The sequence below is a fragment of the Dermacentor silvarum genome, chromosome 2 (genome assembly GCF_013339745.2).
Source record: "Dermacentor silvarum isolate Dsil-2018 chromosome 2, BIME_Dsil_1.4, whole genome shotgun sequence".
NCBI lineage: Eukaryota > Metazoa > Arthropoda > Arachnida > Ixodida > Ixodidae > Dermacentor > Dermacentor silvarum.
This window is the reverse complement of record NC_051155.1, coordinates 162189873-162216178: the sequence shown is the minus strand read 5'-3', so window position 1 is coordinate 162216178 and position 26306 is coordinate 162189873. Positions and strand designations below refer to the sequence as shown.

General features: G+C 47.3%; 1 protein-coding gene across 13 annotated transcripts in view; it reads right to left on the bottom strand.

Annotated features, from left to right (window-relative positions):
* The window catches only part of LOC119441987 (phospholipid-transporting ATPase ID), a 161489-nt gene that overhangs the window by 113428 nt on the left and 21755 nt on the right, over positions 1-26306 (bottom strand). The window contains exon 1 of one of the 13 annotated variants that reach the window (XM_049661785.1): positions 12494-12515. The exons of 9 other annotated variants lie outside the window; for them this stretch is intronic. Coding sequence is in view for 1 of the 4 variants with exons in the window: in XM_049661775.1 (XP_049517732.1) it covers positions 5664-5707 (44 nt within the window). In the remaining 3 variants the exon portion in view is untranslated. Of the gene's footprint in view, positions 1-5663; positions 5868-12493; positions 12516-26306 lie in introns of those variants that run through there. 3 more of the 13 variants (XM_049661779.1, XM_049661775.1, XM_049661782.1) reach the window with 3 other exon arrangements.

Sequence of the window (26306 nt, the reverse complement as noted above, 5' to 3'; positions counted from 1 at the left end):
GAAAACGGGTTTTACGTCCTGGGCGACAAGGGACGCCCTCTAGCGGTGGACTCCGCATTAATTTTTGGGGTTCTTTTACGTGAATCGAAATTTCAAACACGTATATGAGCTTGTTATTATTATTTTGTTTCTAACCATTCTGCTTTCTTCGGAATTGACTTTTCGCGAGCGACAACCAAACCCCCGGCCTTGCTTGCACTCAGTAGCAGAAAGTCAGAGCATTGAGCCATCGTGGAATTACAGAGGAAAATAAAGGTTAAGCTGCATTAGTCAACTACGCTTCTGGGCGTCAATAAGCTCGCTCTTACCGCGAGAGCAGGGAGGCTCGTACAAAACACTCTGAAGTTCCCGCACTATGCACGTCGTGAGGTCGTGGACTTTGACAGCGTCTTCTCGGCCCTGGCGAACTGCTTACGGATAATGGAAACGAAATATACTACAGTGTATTTCTACAGGCACAGCAAAGACTCAGCACCAGAAATAATTTTTCGGAACATGACTCGATATTGTCAGTTCTGGTTAGGAATCTCAAAACTAAATAAAATGCCGCACAACGCGCCGAATTATAAACATTCCAGGAAACACCATTGTGACGTTGGAAAGGGGGGAGGGGGGGAGGAAGAGAGAAGGAGAAGAGAAAATGCGTTTGTATACAGTGCGGGGAATCGCCAGTCGGATGCTCCGAAGAATTAAAAAAAATTGCAAACAGAAAGAAAGAAAGTACGAATCGTTTTCTGTCGCTGTCAGTCTCTCGGAGGTGAACGAACGGCCCGCCATTGGCACAGCGATCTCTGTCGTAACCCGTTATACGCCAGTGGCGCGGCTACAGTGCAGCAATGCTTGACGGTGGACCGCGACAGGCCTCAGGGAGGGAGGGTCGTTCCAGTCGAGCATGAAATGTGTTTTTCGTTTTGTTTTCTTTTGACGAGCCAAACGCATGCCGGTTTTTCGCCTTCCTTTGGCTAAGGGTTTTCGGTTTCTGTTTGTATAGGCGGCCGAATTCGCGATAAGCGTGCGTTAAAGCCACACACAGGCAGCGCTGACAAACGACCGGCAGCACCGCTACACACAAATTTGACGACTGCTCCTTTTTGCGCCAGCCATCGGCGCTCTATCAGAGTAGAAGAGTGTACAACGAGAAAAAGGAAAGCAACTGGGGCTGGCGCAGAAAACAGGCGGACTGATGAGATTAGGCATTCGGCACACGCAGAGCGGGTGGGACGAGATGCACGACTGGTGCAAGAGTTCGTGGAAACCTTCAAGAGAGGAACTCGTCCGAGAGCGACGACGATTCTGTGGCTGTTTAGGACATACAATCATTATTTCTCTCGATTCAAGTGTACTTTATTCGATATCTTAATCAATATAAATTTCACTGGTCGCATCCCATGCAGCCAATTCGCGTTTCACCACGACTTGTACAGCAGCCTTACGGCCTTTACCAAAAAGAAAAAAAAAAAAAAAAACTGATTCTCTAAGTGCTGTACCCGCAGCGACAGCTTCCGTAGCTCGAGTTCAAGAACCCCAGGTGATCAAAATTAAACCGCAGTCCCCCACTACGGCATGCCTCATACTCAAGTCGTGGTGTTGGCACGTATAATACCTGAGGATTTAATTACTCTTTAAAAACATATATGCTGTTTCCTAATTGCGCGCTCGTTCTCGCTAAATTGTTCACAGCGCAACCCAGCTGTATCAAATACGAAAGCGTGGCCTTTCCTCTTCTCCACTTAGACTTTCAGCCTTGTTTGTCAAAGAAATGAATGAATGCGGTTCCGAGAGCCTAAACCTGCCTAAACTGGCACACTGTTTCTCTTTTAATGTTCCTTTTAACAACGCCAAAATTTTTTTCAACCACCAATGTTACGATCTTTATATGAGCGCTTGTACGTTGTTTCTCCAACATTTACAAACGAACACCCGACAGTAGAAACCTGATATATATTGCGAGCGATTCAATTAGTGCAATGCTCGCAAACAGAAAAAGAAAGAAAAGGAGAGAAAAAAAAAGGAAGAAGAGAAGAAGGAACAAACACTAGAACTAAGCAAACGCATTCGACCATACGCACAAGGCCAGCTCGCCTTTTTTCCCGAACCGTAAAAGCCGGTTTCCGTCCCATCACCGTCAGCACAGACACGGTGTTTACCGAGGCGTGTAACTAAAAACGTAAGGGCACCACCGCCACGAGCAAAAAAAGAGGGCCTGCGGGCGATCTCTAAAGCAAAGAGCGTCGCTTCGTTTTCTAATCCCACCCTCGCCAATACACCCACGCGTGCCCCTTTTTTTTCCCCAATCATCATTGGAAACCCTAACTTTTTGTTTTCCTTATTCTCGCCCTTCCATAACCATCCCGCGCACTACGCAGAGCTCCGCGCGGGTAAACAGGATCATTGCGACTCGATTCGGGGAAAAAATAAAAGGGCGGGTCAATGAGGCTGCAAGTTCGAGCCATTTTTCTTTCTTTCTTTCTTTCAGGGGCTGTCCGCGATATGTTCCACGCACCAATACGCGTGGGTGTACACAACCACCCGCCCACCTGTTCGTGCCACATAACGCACGCGCGACTTTACTAGCACAGACGTATACGTTCGCGACTCGATCGCTAACACACAAATTTCCGAGCGCATGCGAGCGCAGACATTGGCGAGGGAGGAAGTTTGGAGCACGCAAAGCTATAGTGCGCACACGACACAAAGCGAGAGCGTGCGTATGTGTGTGGTGTGTGAGTGGGGGTGGGGGGTGGGGGGGGGGGGAGGGGGGGGGTCGTGTAATAGGGGCTGGGCGGCGTTGCGCGTGGCCTTTCCTGGCGGAAGAGAACAACAGTGTTTCACACGCGCCGACGGAAGGCGGCGATCGTGCAATGGGCGGTCGAGCTGCTGCTGCGTTGTGTTTTTCGAGCGAACCGCGTGATTTCGGCGGTCGGACGGGTTTTCCCGACGACTCTGCCTAATGAGATGGCAAAGCATTCGAAGTGAGAGAGGTTATAAAGAACCGAGGAGGTTACAGGCAGGGTCACGCGAGCCAGTAATGAGAATGAAAGAACAAAGAAAACGTATGGAGGGGCGGGGGTGAAAGATGGGTAAGGGTAGTAGCAAGTGCCGCGCACTCGAAACACCGGTGCTACGAGCAATCGTGAACGTGTGGTAAACCTGTGGACCGTAAATGGTTGAATCTGCGGCCTAGAATGGCGTTGTGATACGTGCAGTGTGCTGTAATAGTTCACCGGATTTTCTCAACTATAAAAGCGAATTCTCCTTGGAGCAAAAAGAAAAAAAAAAGAACAACGAAATGGAACTAGACAGTGGGTACCCGGCATCAATGTGGGACGCACCGGTAGAATGGCGTAGTTCCCTATCGTACCTAGCAATTGAAGTGCTCGAGCGCTTTCTCTATATAGCACTGTTCTCGACCAATACAGTCCAGACCCATATTTCAAAGCACAATGGTAGACAAATAAATCGTGCGGTTCATCCTAAGCATTCAGCGTTCACAGTGCACTATCTTCTTATGCATACTGATAACTGACATGCCGATGGCGCGATCTGTTGAGCGCCCGTGTTGAAATAAAGGACAAATTCGACTCCCGACTATGCGCCTTGATTTAGCAATAACGACGCCTACCATTATCACGGTGACATTCTAATTTAAGTATGCGCATAAGTACACCTATAGGCGCGTTGTCGTCTGTAAAAAAAGAAAAAAAAAGAAAAAAAAAGAAAAGAAAAAATGTGGTTGATCCCTCTTATATAGGAATCGGTATAGAACACGAAAGTGAAACGTGTCTTCACAGAAGTAGTGTAATGTTTATTGCACATTGATATATAATGTCTATTGGTGTTTTGTGGCTAAAGCGCCCTTAGGCGTTGATGCACCCACGCTGACGCCTGGTGGCACGTCTCCTCCATCACGACTACCAACGTCGATGACCATGAGCAACCGTCGTGCATATGGAAGCTGCACTACGCTGCACACGCTAGCACAACGCGAAAGACGAAGCACGTAACTGACACACTAATACAACGCGCAAGACAAAGCACGTAACTGAATCGTCACCGAGTCAAATCAGCGCGTACAGCGCGTCGTAATTGCAGCCTCCGCGATCAACTTCAGTGCTGAGACCACCGAAGCGTTCACTGTCGGTGCGCGTTAGTGTCATAATGCAGTACTTCTCTTTTCTGCTCGTAGGCGGCGGCACCGCCCCGAGCAAGAGCGCGGGTACACGGAGGAGTGTTAGATATATAAGGCGCGTCTGTGTAGCTCTCTGCAAATGCGTTTGTGGCGCAATGGGTTAAACGCTGGCGATCTATCGTCGCGGACCGAGAGGTCGTGGGTTCGATTTCCAAATTTTGCATGTTTGTGGAACTTTTTCTTCTGGTTTCTTTCTTTGTATTATGTTCGTGTATGTTCGTGTGACGTATTTCCGTGACGGAAATACGTCAGTGAAGTCTAGGTGGACCCCGGCATAAAACACTTTCGTGTTAAAAAATGTCACAGTTTCGCCCTAAGGGCGAAGCAATGAATGCGATAGCAACACAGCAATCTCATACGAAGTAAGGTGAGCGGCTTTGGTAGCAACAACACGCAGAACTGTTGTCGACGCCATCGGCGTTTTGCCCGCGTTAGCTCTAAATGCGTGCGGCGTTGGTGACTGTTGCTGGAGCCTCTCATATAAATAGGCACTTGGTGCCGCAGCTAAACGTCGCGTCCCTTCCTTCCCCCTCCCCCACGGCCTCTCGCGCGTCTGAAGAAGGCGCGTTTGCTCTACATATATGGTGATTGTAAAGGAGAAACGAGACGCCTAATTCTGCAGCCCTTAAGCGAGCACGGCGCAGAACGCGCGTTTGTTCTCCGCCGTGCGTTCACTCCCCGTGAAAGACGCGCCCCTCGCGCCCTTTCACTCGCACATACAGCGTTCGGCGCGCGGCGACGATTTCATCTCCAAATGACGTCATACGGAACCTCACGGCGACGGCGACGGCGACGGCAGAAATCTGCTTTTGAGTGTCCATATAATTGCTATCGCAATAAAAAAACAGAAAGCGGGCTTCTCCGCACAGAGCCACTCATTGCAGAGCAGTCAATTTTGACGAGCTGCTATGATAGAGGAGCGTGCGTATTTGTGTACACACACACACACACACACACACACACACACACACACACACACACACACACACACACACACACACACACACACACACACACACACACACACACACACACACACACACACACACACACACGCGCGCGCGCGCGCGCGCGCGCGCGAATGCACACACTCAGCTTTAAGAAATGCGCCGCAAGTACCACAGAAATCTAGTCCGTTCGAGAAAACAAAGAAAGAGAAGGAAAACATAATTACACACACACACACAAAAAAAACAAGACAAATGAAGCAAGACGCACGCGAAATCAGACGTTCGTTGAGCAAACCACACTATTTTCAACTTTTACCGCTCGCTTGAAGAACGATAAAAGGAGGATGATGAGGAAAGCATGCCACCAGATACTGAAGCCGATTCAGGAGATTACGAGCATTGGAAAGTCACGATTCCCCGTGCACGTAATCGTGCTAGGCGCGCTGCATGCAGGTCACGGTTATTGCGACACGACTGACTGCAGCTTCAACACCCAAAATATCGGAGGCAAAAGCCACACTTACGTGGACACCTTCGCATTGACACTGGCTATATACCCAGGATTCATCGCGAAGCGCGCGCCAGAGCCTTGTTGTGCTGGTAATTTTTTTGCGGTCCGCCCAGCAACACCACTCCATAGCCGTTCGGACGCAGCAACGGGTGAATGTCACGGCTACTCGGCAGCGTAGCACATATATAGGCACGTGCTGAAACCGCATTTACACACGCAGGCGCGCCTAACGCATCGATACTCAATCCATACTTCAAGCTGCCAAGCCTTCGGAAAGCAAAGCGTATCGTGTAAGGTCTCCGCACGACACTTTTCGCTCGAAGGCAGCCGAGCGCACGCAGATGGCCGCGACCGTTGCCTGTCGAATAAAAAGACACCGCGCGGCCGGCGCAGCTGGTGGCACGACACTCGACAAGCGCCAAAACGTTTTTTTTTTTTCTTCTTTCTTTTTTTGGACGGTCATATCAAAGGCTCCTTAGCCCTTACTTGGACTAAAGGCTCCGTAGCTCTCTCTAAGCACAAAGCTATATGGTGCAAGAAGTCATCGTACGAGTGTGAGGAACGTTCTATTCCACACTACACTGCATCATCACCTTCAGAGTATTCATTTAAGAACCGTGTTAAGAAATACTTCATGAAACAACGCCCTTCGTCCAAACAGCTGGCTTTGTGATTGCAGTAATAATGCTACTTAATCCACACTGTTTCCATTTACTGCATCGTTACCTGGTATTGCATGTTTATTAAACAGGAACGTTTCCTTTGCCATTTATTACTTAACAGCTCTGTTGTTTAATGCACTGACGTTATTTGCTTTTAGTTTTCAAACTGTCCACCGAGTTACCGCAACCACCGTTTGATGTAATTTATTTGTTACTGTGTTCTTTCATGGGGATGTCCCCGTGACATTTCCTATGGCTTTGGATCTCCTCGTGTATTAACAATAATGAATGCCCTTTTATGTATAGAAGTGATATCGTTAGTGAATAAACTTGGGATATGCACGAGTTTAGAGAGAGAGAGCAAGGAGAGGAAAGGTAGGGAGGTCAACCAGACGAGCGTCCGGTTAGCTACCCCACACTGGGGGTAAGGGAAAGGGGGAACAGAAAAAGAGTGAGCACTGGGCGTGCAGCCGGAGCTGCGGCGTGGAGACACAGCATGCACGGGTGGCGAAACACGCGTCTTTCATCGCTCGTCGCTAAATGCGCCGCACCGCGTTTACCACATACCGAATACAGGGTGTCCCTATGCCCACGCTGAATGACAAAGACGGTGTTCTCCGCCCGAAAGCAACACAGGACAGCCGTATATATACGAGTAGGCGCCGGCTTCGGAGTAATTTCGACAACCTATATGGTCCATTAACGTACCCCGAAATCATGCGGTGTACGCGTATTTTTGCATTACTATGCGCCATCCTAAAAGCGGCTGCCGTGGCCGGAAATCGAACCCTCGACCTCGTGCTCAGCGAAGAACGTCATAGCCAGAAAGCCATGGCAGTGGTAGTTTCTTTTTCTTTTTTTCGTACTTTCTTTTTCTGTGCACAATGCGGACTTTCAGGCCTTTCTTATTTTAGTTTTCAACGCACTGCCCATATATATATATATATATATATATATATATATATATATATATGTGTGTGTGTGTGTGTGCGTGTGCGTGTGTGTGTGTGTGTGTGTGTGTGTGTGTGTGTGTGTGTGTGTGTGTGTGTGTGTGGTGCTAGTTTTCCTTGGCGTACCGGAGTTTCTTGGTCAATCCTTGACCACTGCCTATTACACTGCAAAATGTCGTCATAATAATAGTGTCCATTAAATTCTACATTCATATCGGTGCCGTTGCAACCTTCGCGCCACCTTCCACGCGCTGCGCAGAGACCTTCGGGGGCGGTGCGCGTTTGCCGACATCCGGGGCTCTCCTGTTTACTGCTGGCGCCACGGTGACCAGTGCGCGCAAAAGGGAAAACCACTGACTGACCGCGGTCGCTCCACGCGGATCGATTAACAGCGCGTTCAATATATACACACGCCGCGCACATTGCGCGAACACCGACTCCTTTCTACGCACTGCCTGCCTTCGTCGCGAAAACGACGGCGTCGATCGACTCCAACAAAAACGTACGACGCACCACCACGGTCAGAGAGCGTATACACGGTCGTACTGGAATTCAATAAAAGCAGCAGCTGAAAAATCGCTTTCGCGTAAGCGAAATGGCATCCTCTAAATGCGTCGTTCATTGTCGTTTCTATAATGGCTACTCAAAAGTAAGAAAAAAACAACAAAAGACTAGAAAAAAGAAAAGAAAGCGGTGTGCGAGAGCGATAAGTAAATGCCCAGCACATTTTGAAAATTGATTAAGACGCTATTTCTTTCTTTCTCTCCTTTTCTTTTTTTTTCTTTCTTGATAATGTGCGTACGTTAAAGGGCTCCTAGAAGATACACCACTGGGTGGCTGCAAGTTAGCATTCCTTACTTAATACACCATGTTTCTATACTACATACAATATTCTACTTCTAAACTTCTATACTATACATGTACTACACTACACTATACATGCAACCTAAGAAATTAACTTCGGCCGGAATTATTTTCTTAGGTGCCTAAACCTAACACGTGGGCATCTTGCACACGAAGTACACAATCGGGCGCTTCATCAATGCATTGCGAAGCAACACAAACGTTTTTTTCCCTCTCTCTCTCTCTTTTGCACTGCAAGCATGGTCTGATAGACGACAGTGTTTACAGTTGACGCAGAAAGCGAGCGCGTGGCTAAAACGTTATAACGGTTAAGCAGCAGCGCTACGCTAAAACTGCCCAATACGCGCGGACAGCAGTCACGTTGTGAAACCGAAGACGCATAGTATATGGAGCGCGGTAGCTCAACTTTCGCAGATGCTGTGGTACTGCCCTTTGATCTGCAGCGAAACGCTCCAGCATTACAGACAAAAGTGTGCGCGTCTGGGCTTTGCCAGAGCTGTGTTAAAGTTCTCACAATACAGATTACTGAAGCACGCTCGGTTATATCAACGCTTGACTGCATTTACAAGCGCATGCAGTTCTCTTGGTCTTCTGCAATAATGCATAACTGCGTCCGGTTATGATTGCAGCATGACTGTGTATAGGAGAGATAGAGAAAAGTTTAATATGATAACAATGACATGAAGACACGACGCTAGCAAGGACATAACGTAATATGTGACGCAGAGGTCAACACACATGTCTAGAACACACTGGCGAGGGCCAAAGCAGCCACGAAAGCTTAAGCCGACCACCAGGTCGAGAAAAATCAATGGAAACTGTAAATTTAGTCACGCAAGCTCACATACAGCTGATTTTGTGCCACATGTCGTCATCAGATTCGCCAGCGCAGTCCTGCAAACATGATTCGCGCGTTCTAGAGATGTGTGTTGACCTCTGTACACACCACTTTATGTAATATCCTTTGTATCAGCGGTCTTTCAAGGGACACTAAAGGAAAGTATTAAGTCAAGCTAGATCGACAGAGTATGATCGTCTAGAAGTCTATCGTCATTTTCTGTATGATGCCAGTATATCAATTTCTTGCCTAAGAAATGGCCGTTGAAGTTCCCGCTGCTGCTTCTCAATTTGAATCGCCCGTGCCAAAGCGAAGGACTTGACGTCATCACCACATGTCCGCCCTCTATGCCGTTGTTACGTCTTTTGTAGACTCTTCATTTAGCTCTATGTACGAAGCGTACTGCTTGGCGGGTGTAGGCCTTCAACTTGCGGAGTCCCTCCGTGGCTCTGCTTGGGATCAGATGCGGTCCCTTGAACCTCCGCTGCCGGAGCCGGCAGGCTCGCCATGTTGCCCCTCGGCCGTTGCAAACAGCGAAAAAGCGATGCCGCTCGCAGTGGCGGGTAGCGGCAAAGCCTTTGGTCGCGACCACTCCCTGTGAATCAGAGGTGCTGACGCGCCACACACGACAAGTACCATAGTCGACAGCAGATGACGCCCACTTCGATTTTCTATTTTTGTCATTTTCTCGATTACAAATGCTCTGTTTTCGTTACGAATGAACAATTCGTTACGACAGAAGTCTAATCTTTCAATCTAGCTCGACTTAATATTTACCTTTAGTGTCCCTTTAATATTGGAAAGATTTTAACTACGCTAGAAACAGGAATAGAGGACGAAAAAGACAACACGTGACATGTGACCATGTCTTGCCAATCAGATCATGTTGTTTTGTTATCCTCACTGTATATATGTCATCTTTCAACCATTAAAAGTTAGTTGTGAGTCTGCGCACGTGTTGTCTTTTTCGTCCTCCTTTGTCCCTGTTTCTATAGCGCAGTTAAATTTTTCCCAATATGAACGTCAACCAACTAGCCCAACTTGGTGCACTATAGTCCCTTTAAAGCAATAAAATGAAATAAAATAGAGGTCGGCCTTCATCTATAGACACATTCCTCTAGCCGGTTATACTTTGCGTAGGGGGAACAAGAGGGAACAAGATGGATGACGATGGCGACAGAGGTAAAGTGCAATTAAAGCACGTAACCTACGGGTCCACTCATAGCTTAGAGATGAAGAACCATACTTAAAAAGAGAAAAAGAAAAAAAAAAGAATAAATCTAGTAAGGTCCTCGATGGCTTGAAAAGCGCATGTAACAGAGTATAAGATAGGCTACGCGTTACACTCCACTTCACCGCGATAGCGCAAGAACCGTATGACACGCTGCTGCAATCTTTGTTACACGCCCGCAAAACAGTCCACCCCGCACATTCCCGCCTCGCCCGTAGGCATTGCGAGGCGATTGCGTGAACGATTTCCGACGCCTGTGCAAAGCAAGCCCGATAAGAGCTCACAAATGCATTCTCGCTCGGTGTGCGCGTCACAGGCCAGACAAACGCACGGTTTCGCGTCCGATACCCAAATAGGCCGTATATGAACTGTGTGTACAAAAGCAACGCTTATTAATCAATCAATGCAACTGCTTTAATGGGACGCCAATGAGCAACGGTAATTAAGTTTAGATTGCGCAGTAAAATTATTTCGTAACTCTTACAGCTCTCATTCACTTGACGCCAAAAGGTTTATTATCCCTTACGAAAATGAAGACCAAACTATGATTAGATATATATTTTTGTTAAACACCGCGCCGAAACCAGGCGCCAGCATCGACAGTGTGCGACGTCGTGGATTTCACATATATTCTCTCGTATTTTGGGGGCAAGAAAAAAAATTCTCGAAATTTGCTAGGCAGGTGGTGCCATTTTTTTTTTTAGTACGCAGTATAGTCTATGCTTGACGACAGACAACTTCGTAATGCCCAACGTATCACATGCGCCACGCTGAGTTCGACGCCTCAAGCGGGAAAATTATAACGTAAAGCTCACAGTTTCATTTTTGTTTTGTTGGGGCGAAGTTTCGGCTGTGAGTAGTTCGGCAAACGAATTACTAATTACTATACTAATTAAGTTGTATACGTCTATAACACGTCACACTGGTTTTTTTTTTCCTCTCTATTGTCAGAAATAAATGTGAGAAATTAATGCTGATGCCGTGGTCTTTTGCTCCAGAGGCATACGTGGAGACGCTGATTTTTGTACGTAACAGTGGTGCTTGAAAAAAAAGAAAAGAAATAAAAGAAAGAAAGAGAGAGAGAAAACATTTCAGGTTTGTAACAATAAAAAATATATTCTGGTGTATTATGCGCCAAACACCACGATCTGGTTATGAGGTAGGCCACAGTAAAGGACTCCGGATTATTTTGACTACCAGAGGTTCTTTGACGTGCACCCGATACAGAAACTTTTTTTTTTCTTTTTTCATTCTGTCCCCATCGCTATGTGGTTGCCGCCGCGACGGGGATCAAACCCTCAACCTCGTGCTCAGCAGCGCAAGTAGTCGTAACGGATCAGCCGGCAATAAGAACGGACTTGAAAAGCCACTGCGTACCGCTATGTGGGCTATCTTCAGGTCCAGGCAAGATAAACTCTGACCTTTCTATCTGCATTACCCTGTTATACGTTTCCCGCACACGCTATTCTTCGTAATCGAGATATATATGGACGTAAGGCAGCGCGAAAGGCACTTGTCAGCAAGCTAGACGCCAAGAGGCGCACCATCGCAGCCGGGGCTAACGCCGGATCGCTTCAAAGGTTTCATCTGGCACGGCTTGATCCCGCGCGAAGGCCGACTTTCATCGAGGTCAGCCGTACATTGAATTGAGTAAGACTCACCGATCCAAGTTCTCCAAACTGACCGATCTTCCACGGCCTCGGAAAGGACAAATCAAAGGTTTCACTGATCTCTTTTTCTCCTTCAGTCAAAAAAAAAAAAAAAAAAAAAGAAAGAAAGAAAGAAAGAAAGAAAGAACAGTTTATGCAGCTCGCATAGAGCGCACTGTGGGAATACGTCCCGAACAATATTTCACTTGACCTTTCTTGAAAAAAAAAAAAAAAAGGCCCTCCTAACGTCTGAGGAAAACCAAACAAGTTATTTTCAGTGGGCGGAGGCGCAACGCCATTCAGAATAAGTTTGTGAACTGTTTCGATAAAAAAAAATTAATAAAAGAAGCTAGAACGAAGCCCCCCAGGCAAGGTTTATTCTATCACCAGCAAAATTTCACTGACTATACATCGCACAGCAAGGAAAAAAAAAAAAAAAAAAGGAGTAAATGAAAGAACTTGCCTCGCAGGCAAGGCAAATCACGCGTGCAGAAGCGGCGAGTGAAGTGCGCACTCTAACGATATGTGCGCGAACCCCCGACTGACCTTTCAATTTCAGACATGCCCCAGAAAATTTAATTTTCTTTCCCGCGGCCCGAAAGCTTATATTCTGCGGCTACGTACAGTATACGAAGGGGTCAACACGTACCGTGAGCGGTGTGTTCCTATGGGACAGCTGTGCAAAATTTCACGCCTCTTCTCAAAAGTCACACCTCCAATGGGCAAGGTATATATCCACAATGTCAGCGACGAGACATTCTTATACGGTGCGAGCAATGCAGACCGTATCACTGAAACGAGCTATTACGAGGATTGGCGGACACCGCGCGCGACAGAATACAAGACAAGAAACGAAAGAACGAAAAAAAAGCTCGCCGTGGCTAGAAACAATAGCAATAGAAACGTTATCATTCTGGCCCCATTCGCTGTGGCGGCGTGATGCTTATCTCTCACAGACAGATACTCGAAGTACTCCGGAACATTTTGTACTATAGAAAGTAAGGCAGTAATAACCGCTTCCATCCGTTCTGTCCCAAAGGATCTTACTTGTGCTTGTGTAACGCACTTGGCGCGGGATCGTCATGCTGCTCGCACATTGGCGAACAATTGAAGGTTGCACGTTGTAGGCTATGGTTGGTTCTTGATCGCGAATACGAAGCTGCGCTGCATTGTTCTATAACAGGAAACAAACTATTACGACTGATGAGGGAGGGATCCACTGCCGGCGCAAGAATTGGTTATTCAGTGAAATACACGCGTAGTGCCGTTTGCCTATCGGCCCTGTTTGTGACGCTTTACGAATCGGCAGTGACACACTATCAGAAGCAGCTATGATCGGGCTTAGATTAAATCGGAATACGAAGCCCAGGGAGTGGAAGCGATTTCTTCGCCAGGGTGCGTTCCTAAGAGCCTGATATCTCTCGCTGTCTTCTGCGCACGCTGATCAGCTCCTAATGCGTTGCGCGCAGCTTTCTGTTTGGGTGAGCAGAGGTGTGCTTGCGTTGATGGCAACCCCTACGGCTAACTTGGTGGCCTTTACGTTTGATTGAGCCAAACATTTTTTTCCCTTCTATTTGTTAATTTTTAAATACCCGGAGGGTGACACTTGAGCCCAGAAATTAGTTACGCGTTGCGCAGTCACAGCATTTATGAGACATTTTTAAAGTCAGCTAGTATAGTCGCGTATATATGGCTCGTCATGCAGTCGATGTTCGTCGACGTCCGTGTCGGCGATTCCTCGTTAAAAAAACTTCGGGGTGGGCCCATCGCACTGGTTATTGCATGTGTATGAGTTAATAGCCCGTGAATTCTTTTCGCTGTTATACGACTGTTACGACTTACGACAGCTGTGCAATGCTTCGTTGCTCGCCTAAACGAGCGACTTATTTTTCTTTTCTTTCTCTCACTCTTTGTACGTGTCGAACATGCCGACCGTGAAGCCTGTGAATAGCGCTCGAATCGATAATTAACGTTTCAACAAGTGTACATTTTAACCGTTACCGTTTGACTCCGCGAGACGTGGGCACGGTCGATGCGGAAGGATATAATCATGTGGCAAGAGAGTAAGCCTTCAGAACGATAAACGAAATTTCGAACGAGAAGGTGGAGAAAGCAACGCACACATCGGTTCAGCTGCGTTGTGCGCGCGCGTTATCGAGCTACAAACAACGGCCAGCGAAATGATCACGGGAGATAAAGCAAAAAAGAAGCAAAAGTCGAAGCGGAGGTCGCGTCGTGATTTGTCACATGCTCCTGCGTCTATACATACTACTATATATGCGTACGGGACAGACCTTTCGAAGGGAGAAGAGTCCAGTTATCGACACGGTATTGACCGCAGCTGTTGCCGCACTGCAGCATATATCTCAATATGAAGCCGAGCAGTGGTATTGGGTCAGCGACGAGTGTACAGTGCCCAGCGATTGAAAAAAAAAAACTCGATACTCGGAGCGCATGGCGGCCGGCGCTTCTTGCACCACCGGTGAGCGCCGGGGCCACCGAGCTGATGCATTATGGTATACGATGAAAGCAAAGGCAGGCCTTTGTAACGCATTGTGACAGCATTTGACCCACCAGCGACCAGCCAACGTTCACCGGTGGTGCAAAAAAGCGCCGGCCGCCATGCGCTCCGATTATCGAGTTTCTTCAATCGCTGGGCATGCTGTGCAAGCTCAGGTATAATACCCCAAGCCTTCGGCATAATCTGAGCCATGGCATATATTCCACGAGAGTACGCAAGCTCTCAAGGATGCGACAATGCACATTGCTGCGTAGAGAAGTTGTTCTCACTTGATTTTTTTTTAAGCGCGTGCAGAAAAAGATAGGGCGTTTAAATTTCAATATTGCGCCGCGCATCAAGAATTAATGAGAGGACGTGACGGCAGGGTCAAAATGCAAAATCACCGCGCTTGCAAAGCGTCGCCGCGCTGTTAAGCAGTTGTATACAGAGCTTTAAATAAATAAATAAATAAATAAATAAATAAATAAATAAATAAATAAATAAATAAATAAATAAATAAATAAATAAATAAATAAAACGTGAACATCGTCCCTCCTGGCCTGCCTTAAAGGGGCAGGCGCAAACCTCGTCGAGCGCACGTTTTCTCACGAATAGTTAGTTTGTAATGTCGTAGTTTAAACTGCATGTTTTTGTTGTGCCTTGACGAACACGACTGGATGCCTTCTAGCTGTTATACGGGGTGATCACATTTAGTTTCACGGATCTTTTTTTTTTTTTTAATCACCGGTGGCAGATTGCATAATTCTTGTGCTTGAGCTGTATTATTCGATGAGGTGGACCTTACAATCACGAGAAATCGAAATACATATACGACTAATTAGCAGAAATCCCCTAATTATCTGCTTAGTTAATTACTTTGCGACGCATATTGCAATTTACGAATTTTAGCCGGTGAGTTTGCAAGACGCTTTCACGGGCGCCTTTCCACAGCGTCTGCGCGCCTGTCAAAGCGTTAAAAAGGCATATAATCACTGCTACACGCCTCACATCTCATCCCTGAAGGAGGAGCCGGTCGAGCTCCGAAGAATTCGGCATTTTTAAAGAATTTTTGGTTGGAGTTCTCCTTCTCCTTAATTCACTTGTCCCCAACCAGGCAGATATCTGCCGAATGTTTACCTCTTATTCTACACGGACCTGTTTCAACACACCCAAAGACTTCCGGCTTATTAAACTAATACCTAATTATACCGATACCTCACTATCGCTGTGAACACTTCGCCCTTCGGCCTAAAGTGCGAACTTTTTAAACTATATTAAGACAGGGAAGGGCGTCGACAACACACCTATAGATATATAAATACACCTTGCACGTGTCTCAGTGAAGCCGATACCGCAGCACCAGTTTCCGGCTTCGACAACACAGAGATAAATACACTGGAGAAGCGCGCGGTGTGCATTAGCGCGCAGCTTTTCGCCGTACTGCACACTACAGTACCGCTCCAACATAGCGACCGCGACGTCGTCGGTGCAATCTATTTATATAATCGATCGAATACAGGTTTGTTAGCATTGGCCCAGGGGCCTAAACGGCAGCCCTGCCTATATCAACAGGACCAGGACCCGCGTCGACCGTGGGAACAGCGTCGTTTCTCGAACGGGAAACAGCTGACACATATACTGACCACTGAAGTTGTACGCGAGACACTCTTCGACGTTTGAACATCCGGGTTTGATTGCTTTCTACCTTGTTTTTTTTTAAATAATATTTTATTTTGTTTATTATTTTTTCATGTACTCGTCGTATAATTTCTATATCGCCTCTATCTGAAGTAGCAAGCCCAGCTGCATGTAGCAGGGCTGTCATCTTTATCTTCCATTAAATTATCGCACTCTGTCTGTCTTCTAACCGAAGCAGGTAGTATTAATTAATCGATACAGTCTGGACTGTTATTAATATATTCACCGCCATAGCATTCTGCATGCGCAGTCAACCTACACTTCGTCGGGTTCTGATGATTTGACTGACCAATTTATTGACTGACTGATTGATCTTGTTTACCATCTCAATGTAACACAGGGGGTTATGATAAAAGCAGTGGCGCAACAGACATTTGACCTTTTGGCGCACATCGTGGCGCAGCGAAAAGCATTTTGGCGCAGTGGTGAACGTTCGTCTATACACCAGATGGTCTTACTTTAAACTGAAATAGTTAATAAATATAAGGAAGCCGGTTTTATGCGCACAATGAGGCATTTGAAGTAAAGATTACGGTACTACAGTCTCTATAATTGGATGACTGGCCCAGTGCGCCTAACGCAGTACAAGGCTGCCTCTACCATTTCGACTTGCAACTGGCGTTTGCGGCGCTTCGAGTGAGCAAGAAAGAAAAATAAAACACTAAATAAAGATCGTGGAATAAGAGCATGTAAGCGAGACGACGCCCTCGGACGTGCGCTACTAAACTGAAGTTACAGTTAAGACGGTTTTCTTTACAGCTATAACGAGCCAAATCCCTCCTGTATAATTGTGCCTTGGATCACGTGAAAACTGTTTAATTTACAACCATGGAATCTTCCGATCGTGCAGGGCTGCAAGAGAAGTCCCCCTGCTATGCAAATTATTTGTTGACGACGACATCGGCTATATCCGTCGGCTACGGCTGCTCCACTGACTTCCAGGATGATGATGATGACGATGACGACGACGACAGAGCGCTTTTATAAGTTTAGGTTTCAGTTTTGCCAGCGAGGCAGCATCAACGGAACGATGATGCTGCCCGAGGCCTTCGCTCTTGTGCTTACTTTGGCGCAGGCTCGGCGCAACTTTCTGATAAAATGCCGATTTGGTACAGGATGGCGCAGAGCTAGGACAGCTTCCGGCGCAATTTGGCGCAATCGGCTCATTTGCAGTTCCACCACTGTCTAAAAAAAGCCGGCAGATCCCACGCCCTGTGGGAATCGATGTTATGCAAAGCAGTGTGCGAGGAGCCTACCAAGTTAACGAAACGACCATGAGAACACCAAAACGTAGGCGGCTCTTTCGTGACCTACATGACAAGCATGCCATGACATTCATATCATGAGTCCTCAGGAGTCCCTTTAGCTACACCTAAGAGACCTTAAGGCGAAAGCCTTAGTCATGCTCATGACTATGACTTTTCCTTCACTTAGTACCACGTCCGAACCGATTTCAGTGGTTTTTGAGTGTTAATCATTTTTCGCACGAGTCATTGTCGTTTTTGCTGAGTCATGCTCATGACTATGCCCTACCACCATCCTTTAGTGTTTACTTCACTTAGTACCCACGTCAGAACATACCTCAGTGGTTTTTGAGTGGTATAATCTTTTTTCGCTGAGTCATTGTAATTTTTGCCGAGTCATGGTCATGACTAGGACTTCTACCAGAATCCTTTAGTGTTTCCTTCACTTAGTAACCATGTCCAAACCCAGTTGAGTGGTTGTTGAGTGTTAATATTTTTTGCTGGGTCATTGTCACGGCCTACATGACACGCCTGTCATGACATTTATGTCATGACCTATCACATATGTTAGTCATACACTCCTGTCATAATATGTCAGATTTGGTACCTGCCAAATTAACGAAACGACCATGAGAGCACCAAGATGTAGGCGGCTGTTTCATGACCTACATGACACGCATGTCATGACATTCATGTTATATCATTTATGTTCGTCATATACTGTTATCATATTATGCTAATTTTGGTAGATACCAAGTTAACGAAGCGACCATCAGAGCACAAAGTCGTAGGCGGCTAGATAGATAGATAGATAGATAGATAGATAGATAGATAGATAGATAGATAGATAGATAGATAGATAGATAGATACTGTCAAAGTAGCAAATGTTCGCCAAGAAATGTTGCGCATTTAAAAGCCGCATGGAAGCTCTCCGGATTATTTCGACCAACTATATGGTTCCTTAAACACGCACGCACGCACGCACGCACGCACGCACGCACGCACGCACGCACGCGAACGCTTTTGCATTTCGCCTCGATAAAAATTAAGTAAGAGGATGAATGAAACCTCCGACCTCGTGCTCAGCTAGCAGAACGCTGCCACTACTGCGGATGGACATATCGGGTTCTTAAAGGGCGTCATTTCGCCACGGAGAACTCTCCAGCTTTCATACGGCTTTCGACGTGTCCGCGTCCCAAAAGCAACAACGGATGAGGAGACACTTTATAATAATAATAATAATAATAATAATAATAATAATAATAATAATAATAATAATAATAATAATAATAATAATAATAATAATAATAATAATAATAATAATATCAAAGTCCTCTCAGTGCATGGCCTCGCTGGTGCTTATTCTCCAATGCCTTCCCGATGGATTCCGCCAGGTAAACTAGCTCCATACAGGTGGTGGCCTCAGTCAGCCACTCAGCCGTGGATGTAGAGGAAGTGAACGAAGAGGGAAGTGGGCGTGGTGGAAGGCCAACGCAATTTCGAATGCCCATCCGACTCATCGGTCACGTTGCGGCAGAACTGAGCTGTCAGCCGCGGAACAGACGCGACCGCTTCAGCGGTGTCACGTGGTGAAAAAGGTCTCGTCCAATCGCGTGACAAAGTGACATTCTTGATATGTCCGTGTCCGGCACTGTACACACCGCATGCATCGGTTACATTAATTTCTTGTAGTACCTTGTTTTATCTAAATTGATTACACCCTTCTCCCCCCTCCATATAAAGAAGACAAGTAATCAAGCACGCTGCGGAGACGCTGTGGCTATACTTATATTTGTGCTGCTGAGCAGGAGGCCGCAGGTTTAATTTCCGGCCGCTACGTGATGTAGGTACTTTTCTAAAATGCTTCCAAGACGTCTTTCTTTTTTTTCCCCTTGTACACGCTGAAGAAAGGTCAGACAAACGCGTTCCTATGTTGGTTAATACCCTCTCCTGTATGAATTAGCACTAGAAGGAACGTCTGCAAGTATACCTTATCGAAATCGCTTGCCTTCCGACACATTCTCCGAAAAAAAGCCCTAGAATAAGGGTCCCTCCTCTCTCAGATAATTGCTTCAGTAAAGTTTATTCACTTTTAAGTCGACGACAACGAACTACACAAATACACATACATTCCTTAGGTGCCCTACGGTCGATAGACAGTAGTAGAGGCATTCTGCCCAAATTATAAACATGAATTGCATGTCAAGACTATACACGCTATCGAAATATATATGTTATTTTAACGCGCATTATTACACCTACCCCTCAATACAAACAAGCGCTCGCCCATAAGTACCGGCTCTTCCAGTCCTGTTTACAAATATTGCAACACGTGTGGAAAAAAGTCATTACTGGATTCATGAAATGCATCCGCTATTGTGAAATTTCAATCACATTGTACAAAATCCAATTTTTAAAAATTGCCGTTTTTGTCCACTGCCTTCACAGCCAGCAACGCTTTATGGCAGATATAAATCTTGTTGTGATCCCACACGCGAATAAAGATTTTAAGCCGAATTGGATATCTTCTCCATCTCGCTGCCATTTTTATCATAATCTTTGTTTACTGGCAAGTAGCGATAGAAAGTCAAAACAACCGTCTCTTTCGACAACCTTCTTTTTCATCGTCTTTGTACTTTCGCCTTTCCCGTTCCCGCGTAACTTTGGAGCCGTGCAGCGAAGCGGACGTAAAGGCGACTCCGAATCCAGAAAACAAAACATCGTCGGTGAAGTAAATGCTCTCTCTTACTTCACGAGACACGAAGTCTCGCAAACAGCTTGTATAACAGAATATACAAAACAAAAAAAGGAAGGGGGCTGGAGGGGAGGGGACTGGCCGTTTTATGCCTCTATGTCGCAAGTAAACAGCGGCGTCGTTGCTATGCCCCCTGTCTCGGTATAGCGAACGGGCTTTCGCGTTCTCTCGACGCCATCACTCCGGCTCCTGAGCCCTCTCCTGCCAGCTTTTCTCAAGTAAACATCTGCCGAGCTCCTCTCCTCGGTCTTATTCATTCCCCCTTTCGACTATCTGCTTCGGTTAGTATGTAGTATCGCACCGGCACAACGAAAGCAATGACGTTTAAAACGTTCGGCGTACATATCATTAACACACTCCTGCTTAAGACTTATAGCTGTGTAGAAAAAAAAATCTGCAGGCAATGTGCACGCGATAGCCCACAGCGGAGGCTCAATGTTATGGCGTTCCCCTGGCGAGCACGAGGTCGCGGGTTCGGTCACCAACCGCGGAGGTCACGTGCTCCGATTAAGGCGGAATGCAAAAAACGCTCACGCATACCGAAGTTTGGGTGCATGCGCGTTAAGGAAACTCAGCCGGTCAAAATTAACGCGCAGACCACCACTACGGCGTCTATCGTAGCTCCCATGTTGCCTTTGCATACGCATAAAAACGACCGATCGGCTGACTAGGTTCATTAGCTGAACGTACGGCAGGTGAACCGACGGGCTCGGGCATATGGTTCAAGCACGCTAATGGAGTATTGGACTCGTCGCTTCAGAGAGCTCTGGAAGCGCTACTATATGTCGCGGAAGATAGCTGTGCTAAGAAAATAATCGGGTCAAAAAGCGTTAACGGGACTTTCTTAGAGACACTTGAGCTCGCATTAAGCTCGCTCTAAAGCTTAGCTGCTGTCGTGTACGCGTCCTTTAAAAACGCTAGCCGGAGTGCTCGGAAACGACCAAGCGAATCCACCATAACAATCCCCCCCTTCTAGCTTGCAAACGCCGGTGAACTGCTCGCGTGTATGCCGCCAAACGTTGAAGCGAAGTTTCGTAAACGGAAAACAACTGGTTTGATAAAAGCAGTTGTCGCAGTCGTACGATAAATGATGAGCATTTCGCCTAACGGAGGGTTCGGTGACACTAAACTTGAGTTGTTGCCTATCATGAAATCAGATGTGATCTCCACATTCGTAGAAAATGCGTATGCCATATATGTATAGTGCTTCCATTAGAGATCGCAAGCATTTTTATGCGCGTGCGCATCAACACATCAAATACATTACACACACGCTAGACGAACGCTTTCTCAATTCCTCTGCCCCCCTTCTCGCCTTGCACACACACACACAACGCGCGCGCGCGCAAGCAGCACCTCCCTCTTCGATCGGGTCAGGCAAAGAAAGTACATCAACCATGGCCCCGGGGTCCGCGCGCGCCGATCCAGCCGACGGGCGAGAAAAGCCTTTCTATTCTCCTCTCCTTCGCTCCCACGTCGTCGTCCACTTTCCTCCCCACGGGCTGTTCCCTTTTTCTCCGTCCTCCTCCTCCTCCTTCGATTCCCCAGAAACGGCGGGTCCTGACTCCTCGTATCCCCAATAGATTCCCTCCCTCTTACCCGCTGTTTTCGCTGTCCCCTGTCATTCTGTCTCGCTCCTTCTGCGCAGCAGCGCGGCCGTTCGAAGAGCCCCGGCTGTCACCGTTCGCGCGCTCTGCCCAACTTGCTCTCTCTCCCTCGCTATTTCTTTTCTTTCTATGTGCGCTCGCAAGCATGCCGAAGGACGACGAAGATTAAGATGACGACGACGCGTGCGCGAGAGATCGGGGGGCCGCTGTCGGTCAGTCGGTCGGTCGCATGGGGCCGCGTGCATGGTGGTGGGCGCGGTGGCGGCACGCTCTCGCAATCAAGCCCGGGTCCCCTCTCCCTTTCTTTCATCTTTCCCGCATTTTCCCTTTCTTCCTCTTTTTTAACGATCAGCGAGAACAACTCGGGAGAACCGAGAGGAAGCAGAACAAAATATCAAAGAACAGAGACTTCAGGAGGTCGGGTCAACCTCCTTAACTATATCCAACTGCAGAAGCAAAGCACACACGGCGTAGTGAAAGACGTTGGCGGTGAACTAGGCGAGAGGGGGGGAAGAGAGAGGAGGGGAAGAAAGGCCGCGTAACACAGGCGGCGGCGGCGGCGGCGGCGGCGACCGCGTGGCGCAACCAATTAAGGTCAAGTGCGTGCAGACACCCCGTAGAGGCCGGGCGGTCGTCGTGCTATACGTATCTATATAGGAGCACGCGCAGTGTGTCGAGACTGCACGCTTGGTGTTGTGCGTCATCCTACCGGGATGCCATTGTAGGGGCATTCCCTATATTATATATATACGCCTGTTCGGGAGACGTTTAAGCTTAATGATGACGACGCAGTTTTCGGCCGAGGCTGCACAGCCGCCTGTCGTGTTCGCGTGTGCGTGCGTGCGTGCGTGCGTGTGCGTGGTCTGCCTCGATTACTACACGGCGCCGCGAACGTCTGTATAACGTCGCAAAAAAAAAAAAAAAAAGAATACAGTGCAGTTGTGAATCGAGATTCCATGAATTGGGCAATTAGCAGCTGCGCTATTTCTCCGGTGCCAGGCTTGGGTTCCCGACGAATCAATCGCGGTTATTGATGAGCGTTTCGTGACATCAAATGCTCTTTATACAATGTGCATAAAACGCCAACACTGCACCTCTGAAAGTGAATAAGGGTGCAAATCGGCTCATGACTCACACCAGAGGTGGGAATGCCCGAAGTCATTTTGTAGCACTTTTTGGAGCAGGTGAAATTTCATTCTGGAGCAGATTGGAGCAGACAAATTCTGATTTTGGGGCAGTCTGTAGCACATATATATAGCATTATTAATAGATCAGTCTGGAGCACGGAAATTTTGATTTAGACCAATATTACTAATAAGTGGGGTAACCGTCACAAAGCCTTGCATTCTGCAGCATAAAAGAAGTGTTGAAGAGCTGCTTAACGCATTTTTCTTACTATTTTTGTTTTAGGTGCTGGTGAAGTGAATGGTGGTGCATTCTAACAGAAGTTGTGAGGAAGCTAGGGTTAGCGAACACCGCAGTGGTTTATTAAAATACATTTATAGGTAATGTGCTCAAACCAGGATTATGCAAACGATGACTTCGCTTTGCTACTCACTATAGAAGTACCTAAGACATCTGAAGTTTACACTGAGTGATTGGGTGTAAGCCCCCTCAATACATTCATCACGACATTCATCATCTTTTGGCCTCTCCTTATCCGAGTCCCCTCGCCACACACGCATTCCCTCGCCCTTTGAATTTTCACTTTCTGATCACGGCGATCGCACTGCGCAGCAATGCGATCTACGCGATATCAGGATTCGCGATTACCGTGATCGTGGAGCTGCTACGAAAAAAGAAGAAGAAGAAGAAGAGGATTATCTCGCCACTAGACTGCCAGTTCGGGCGGCAAGATAAATGAATGTGGCCAATTTTAGTTTTTATTTACGGGACTTAAATTGGGTGCGGCTTTTGGAACTCGCTGATGGCCAAAAAAGTACGAAAGTCACTTTTGCACGCGCTTCGAGACCAACAACACAACGCCCTGCACCACGCCGGCGATCTTTTGCTGATGCCAAAGCCAAGACCGGAGGGCGCAGCAATTTGCTTGAGTATCAAAAATGGTGCAATTGGCGCAGCATTCCCACCACTGCGTTACCCCAAAAAGGGTGTAAGGGTGTTAGTTATAAACAGATTTACACCCTTGTTCTCTTTAGAGGGTGCACATTACTTTACAGCGAAAGCAGGACAATGTAGACCTTTTTTTTTTTTTTCGAGGATAAGGAATTATTTGAAAACACGTCTTCCCCCATGTTGTATATTCAAATTTCCCCGGTTTAAAAGGGGCACCAGCTGAGCCTGTCACACGGTGAGCACGGCAGAAGCTTCCTATGCAGACTAAAGCTATGTGCAGAACTCAAGAAGCGTCGCCGAGCTAAAGCGCCCTGCGCTATATATGGAGGATCGAGCTTGATGCACCGAACTATAAAGCAGGTGTGAAAAATCACTGCGAAAGAGCGCCTAGTTTTCTGCGTCTGTGTCCGTGACGAACTCCCAAAACATAACAATACTCGTGTGCATAAAATCCAACAAAGGCAGCATAGCGCAACATCACTCCCTAAGAACCGACAACCACCAAAACGAAAGCACCGCAGGCGTCGTGCGCTATTCATTACAGCATATACGCGTATCATCTAAGCCAGTAACGCGCAGAGTTTTCTTCCCATCAGCCATGCACCTACTCGCATTCCTTTCCCGATGGGAAGAATGCAAGGAACGCGCGCGCTCAGAGCCGAGAAATAATCGTACATAACGCTGCAACAACGGGCTGTGGACAACGTCAGCGCAAGTGTTTGTGCTACAACAACGACAGCGTGCTTTAATGCTTAAAAGACCACGATGCGCAAGATTACAGGCTCACGTTGAAACTGCCCAGTCTTTCGCGCGTGTCCAACATCTCTCTCTCTCTCTCTCTGTCTCTACAGCCTTACTCTTGCGATAGTAGTAACCCTTCTCACCACAACCGTATTTGACGCGACTGTTCAAGACCTCAAACTCGTGCGTCTCTCGCTTTCTTTTAGTCTAGCTTTCTTACAAAGAAGCGTGAGAAGGAAGAAAATGCACGAGGGTGAAGGAAGGTCCACCCGGGCGTCCCTGCTGCAGCTTACAGCCTCCAAACCACGGTGTATAAGATATATATGCTTACACCGTGCTCCAAACGCACGTCATGCCACACAACCGCCGTGGACAGAAGCTTTATCCGCTTATACCAACGGTTCCTCTTTCCCTCAGTCGTTTTCTCTTGCGCGCCACCTACATGCGATTCTTTCCGTGCGCCCTGAAATTGTCTTTCTCAACACTACAGTGTACTAGAATACTCTTCTAGTACACTGTACTCAACACCAACCCCATGGTGTCTCCCTTATTACCCGCACCCCCACCCGAGCTCCCCCTACAGGAGTCCACGGGCAAAACAGCGTGCCGCTTGGCACCGAGAGTGTTGTCTCTGAGCGCAGGAATGCAAGCAAACAAGCGCCGATGTAATGAATGACCGCGGCGCACAACGCGAGGACAGCCTGCGAGAAGCGAAAGCGCGCGGAACGCTGTGTAACGCGTCTCGCGAGCGATAGAAATGAAAAATAAGAAGCAAAAGCAAAGGCAACAGCCGAGACCCTTCCCCAGACAGTTAGGCAACGGGACATATATGAGCAGGCGTCCGCCGGGGCCCCATTACGCAACGAGTTCTTTCTTTTCTCTCTCTCTTTTTTTTTTTTTTTTTGCTTTTTTACGTAGGCCCGCAGTACATAGTATAGACGAGATTCAAAAGCATCGTCCCGGGACCGTTATACCGGCCATGACTGTGCACATTCCACAAGTTCGCTCAGCATGCGTACCGCACGGTGACTTTCAAGCCCGATGATACTGAAAGCGTGTCTCTTATGAAATGACGGTACAGCTCGACAGGATGAGCGCCCATTTGAAAACATAACAGTGAAAAAAGATCCCGTGTACTCTGATTCAAGTGCACGTTGTAGAAACCAAGGTGCCTTGAAAATTGGCCCGGAACCCTGCCCTGTGACGACCCCTCATAGCCAAGCTTTTTCACCAGAACGTAAACTAGTTCTTCCTTTGTTATCGTTAAGCAAAATTTGGATTTTTGCGACCCAGCAGCCGATACGACTATATGATGCGCCGTTGTTATTAACGGTGATTCTGTGCAGCCGGATTCATTGTCAAAGCACACTGCTCCTAAGGTCGAACGGTTCTGGTGTTGAGCAAGAGCCAGCGTCAAATTGAAGCCCTTATTCTTCCCTCAGCTGCGGCGCATGCGCATGGAGCTTCTGAGTGACGCCGATGAAAGGTCGTACTATAGCTATAGATACGTATCGTATCTATAGCTGTTTGTTTAGTGCGAGATGACATTTGCTGCTTCCAGCTCGCAAGTCGAGCTGAACATGCATGGAGGAAAGGCCACCGTTGCAGATTACACGCTCCTGAGAACGTCGTCTGCATTCGGAGCGCCCCCTGAGCTTACGTGCTGTATCTCATATTGGACTGCGCCATATAACTGAACCATCCACGATAGCTTCTTTATGATCAGATGCAATACGCAGCGGTCCTGGCAATCATTCACGTACGCTGCGTATAAGGCAGTAGATCAACGCTACATAGGAACGGAATCGGAAGTGAAGCGCTGCTGTCCGCAAAAGGTAAA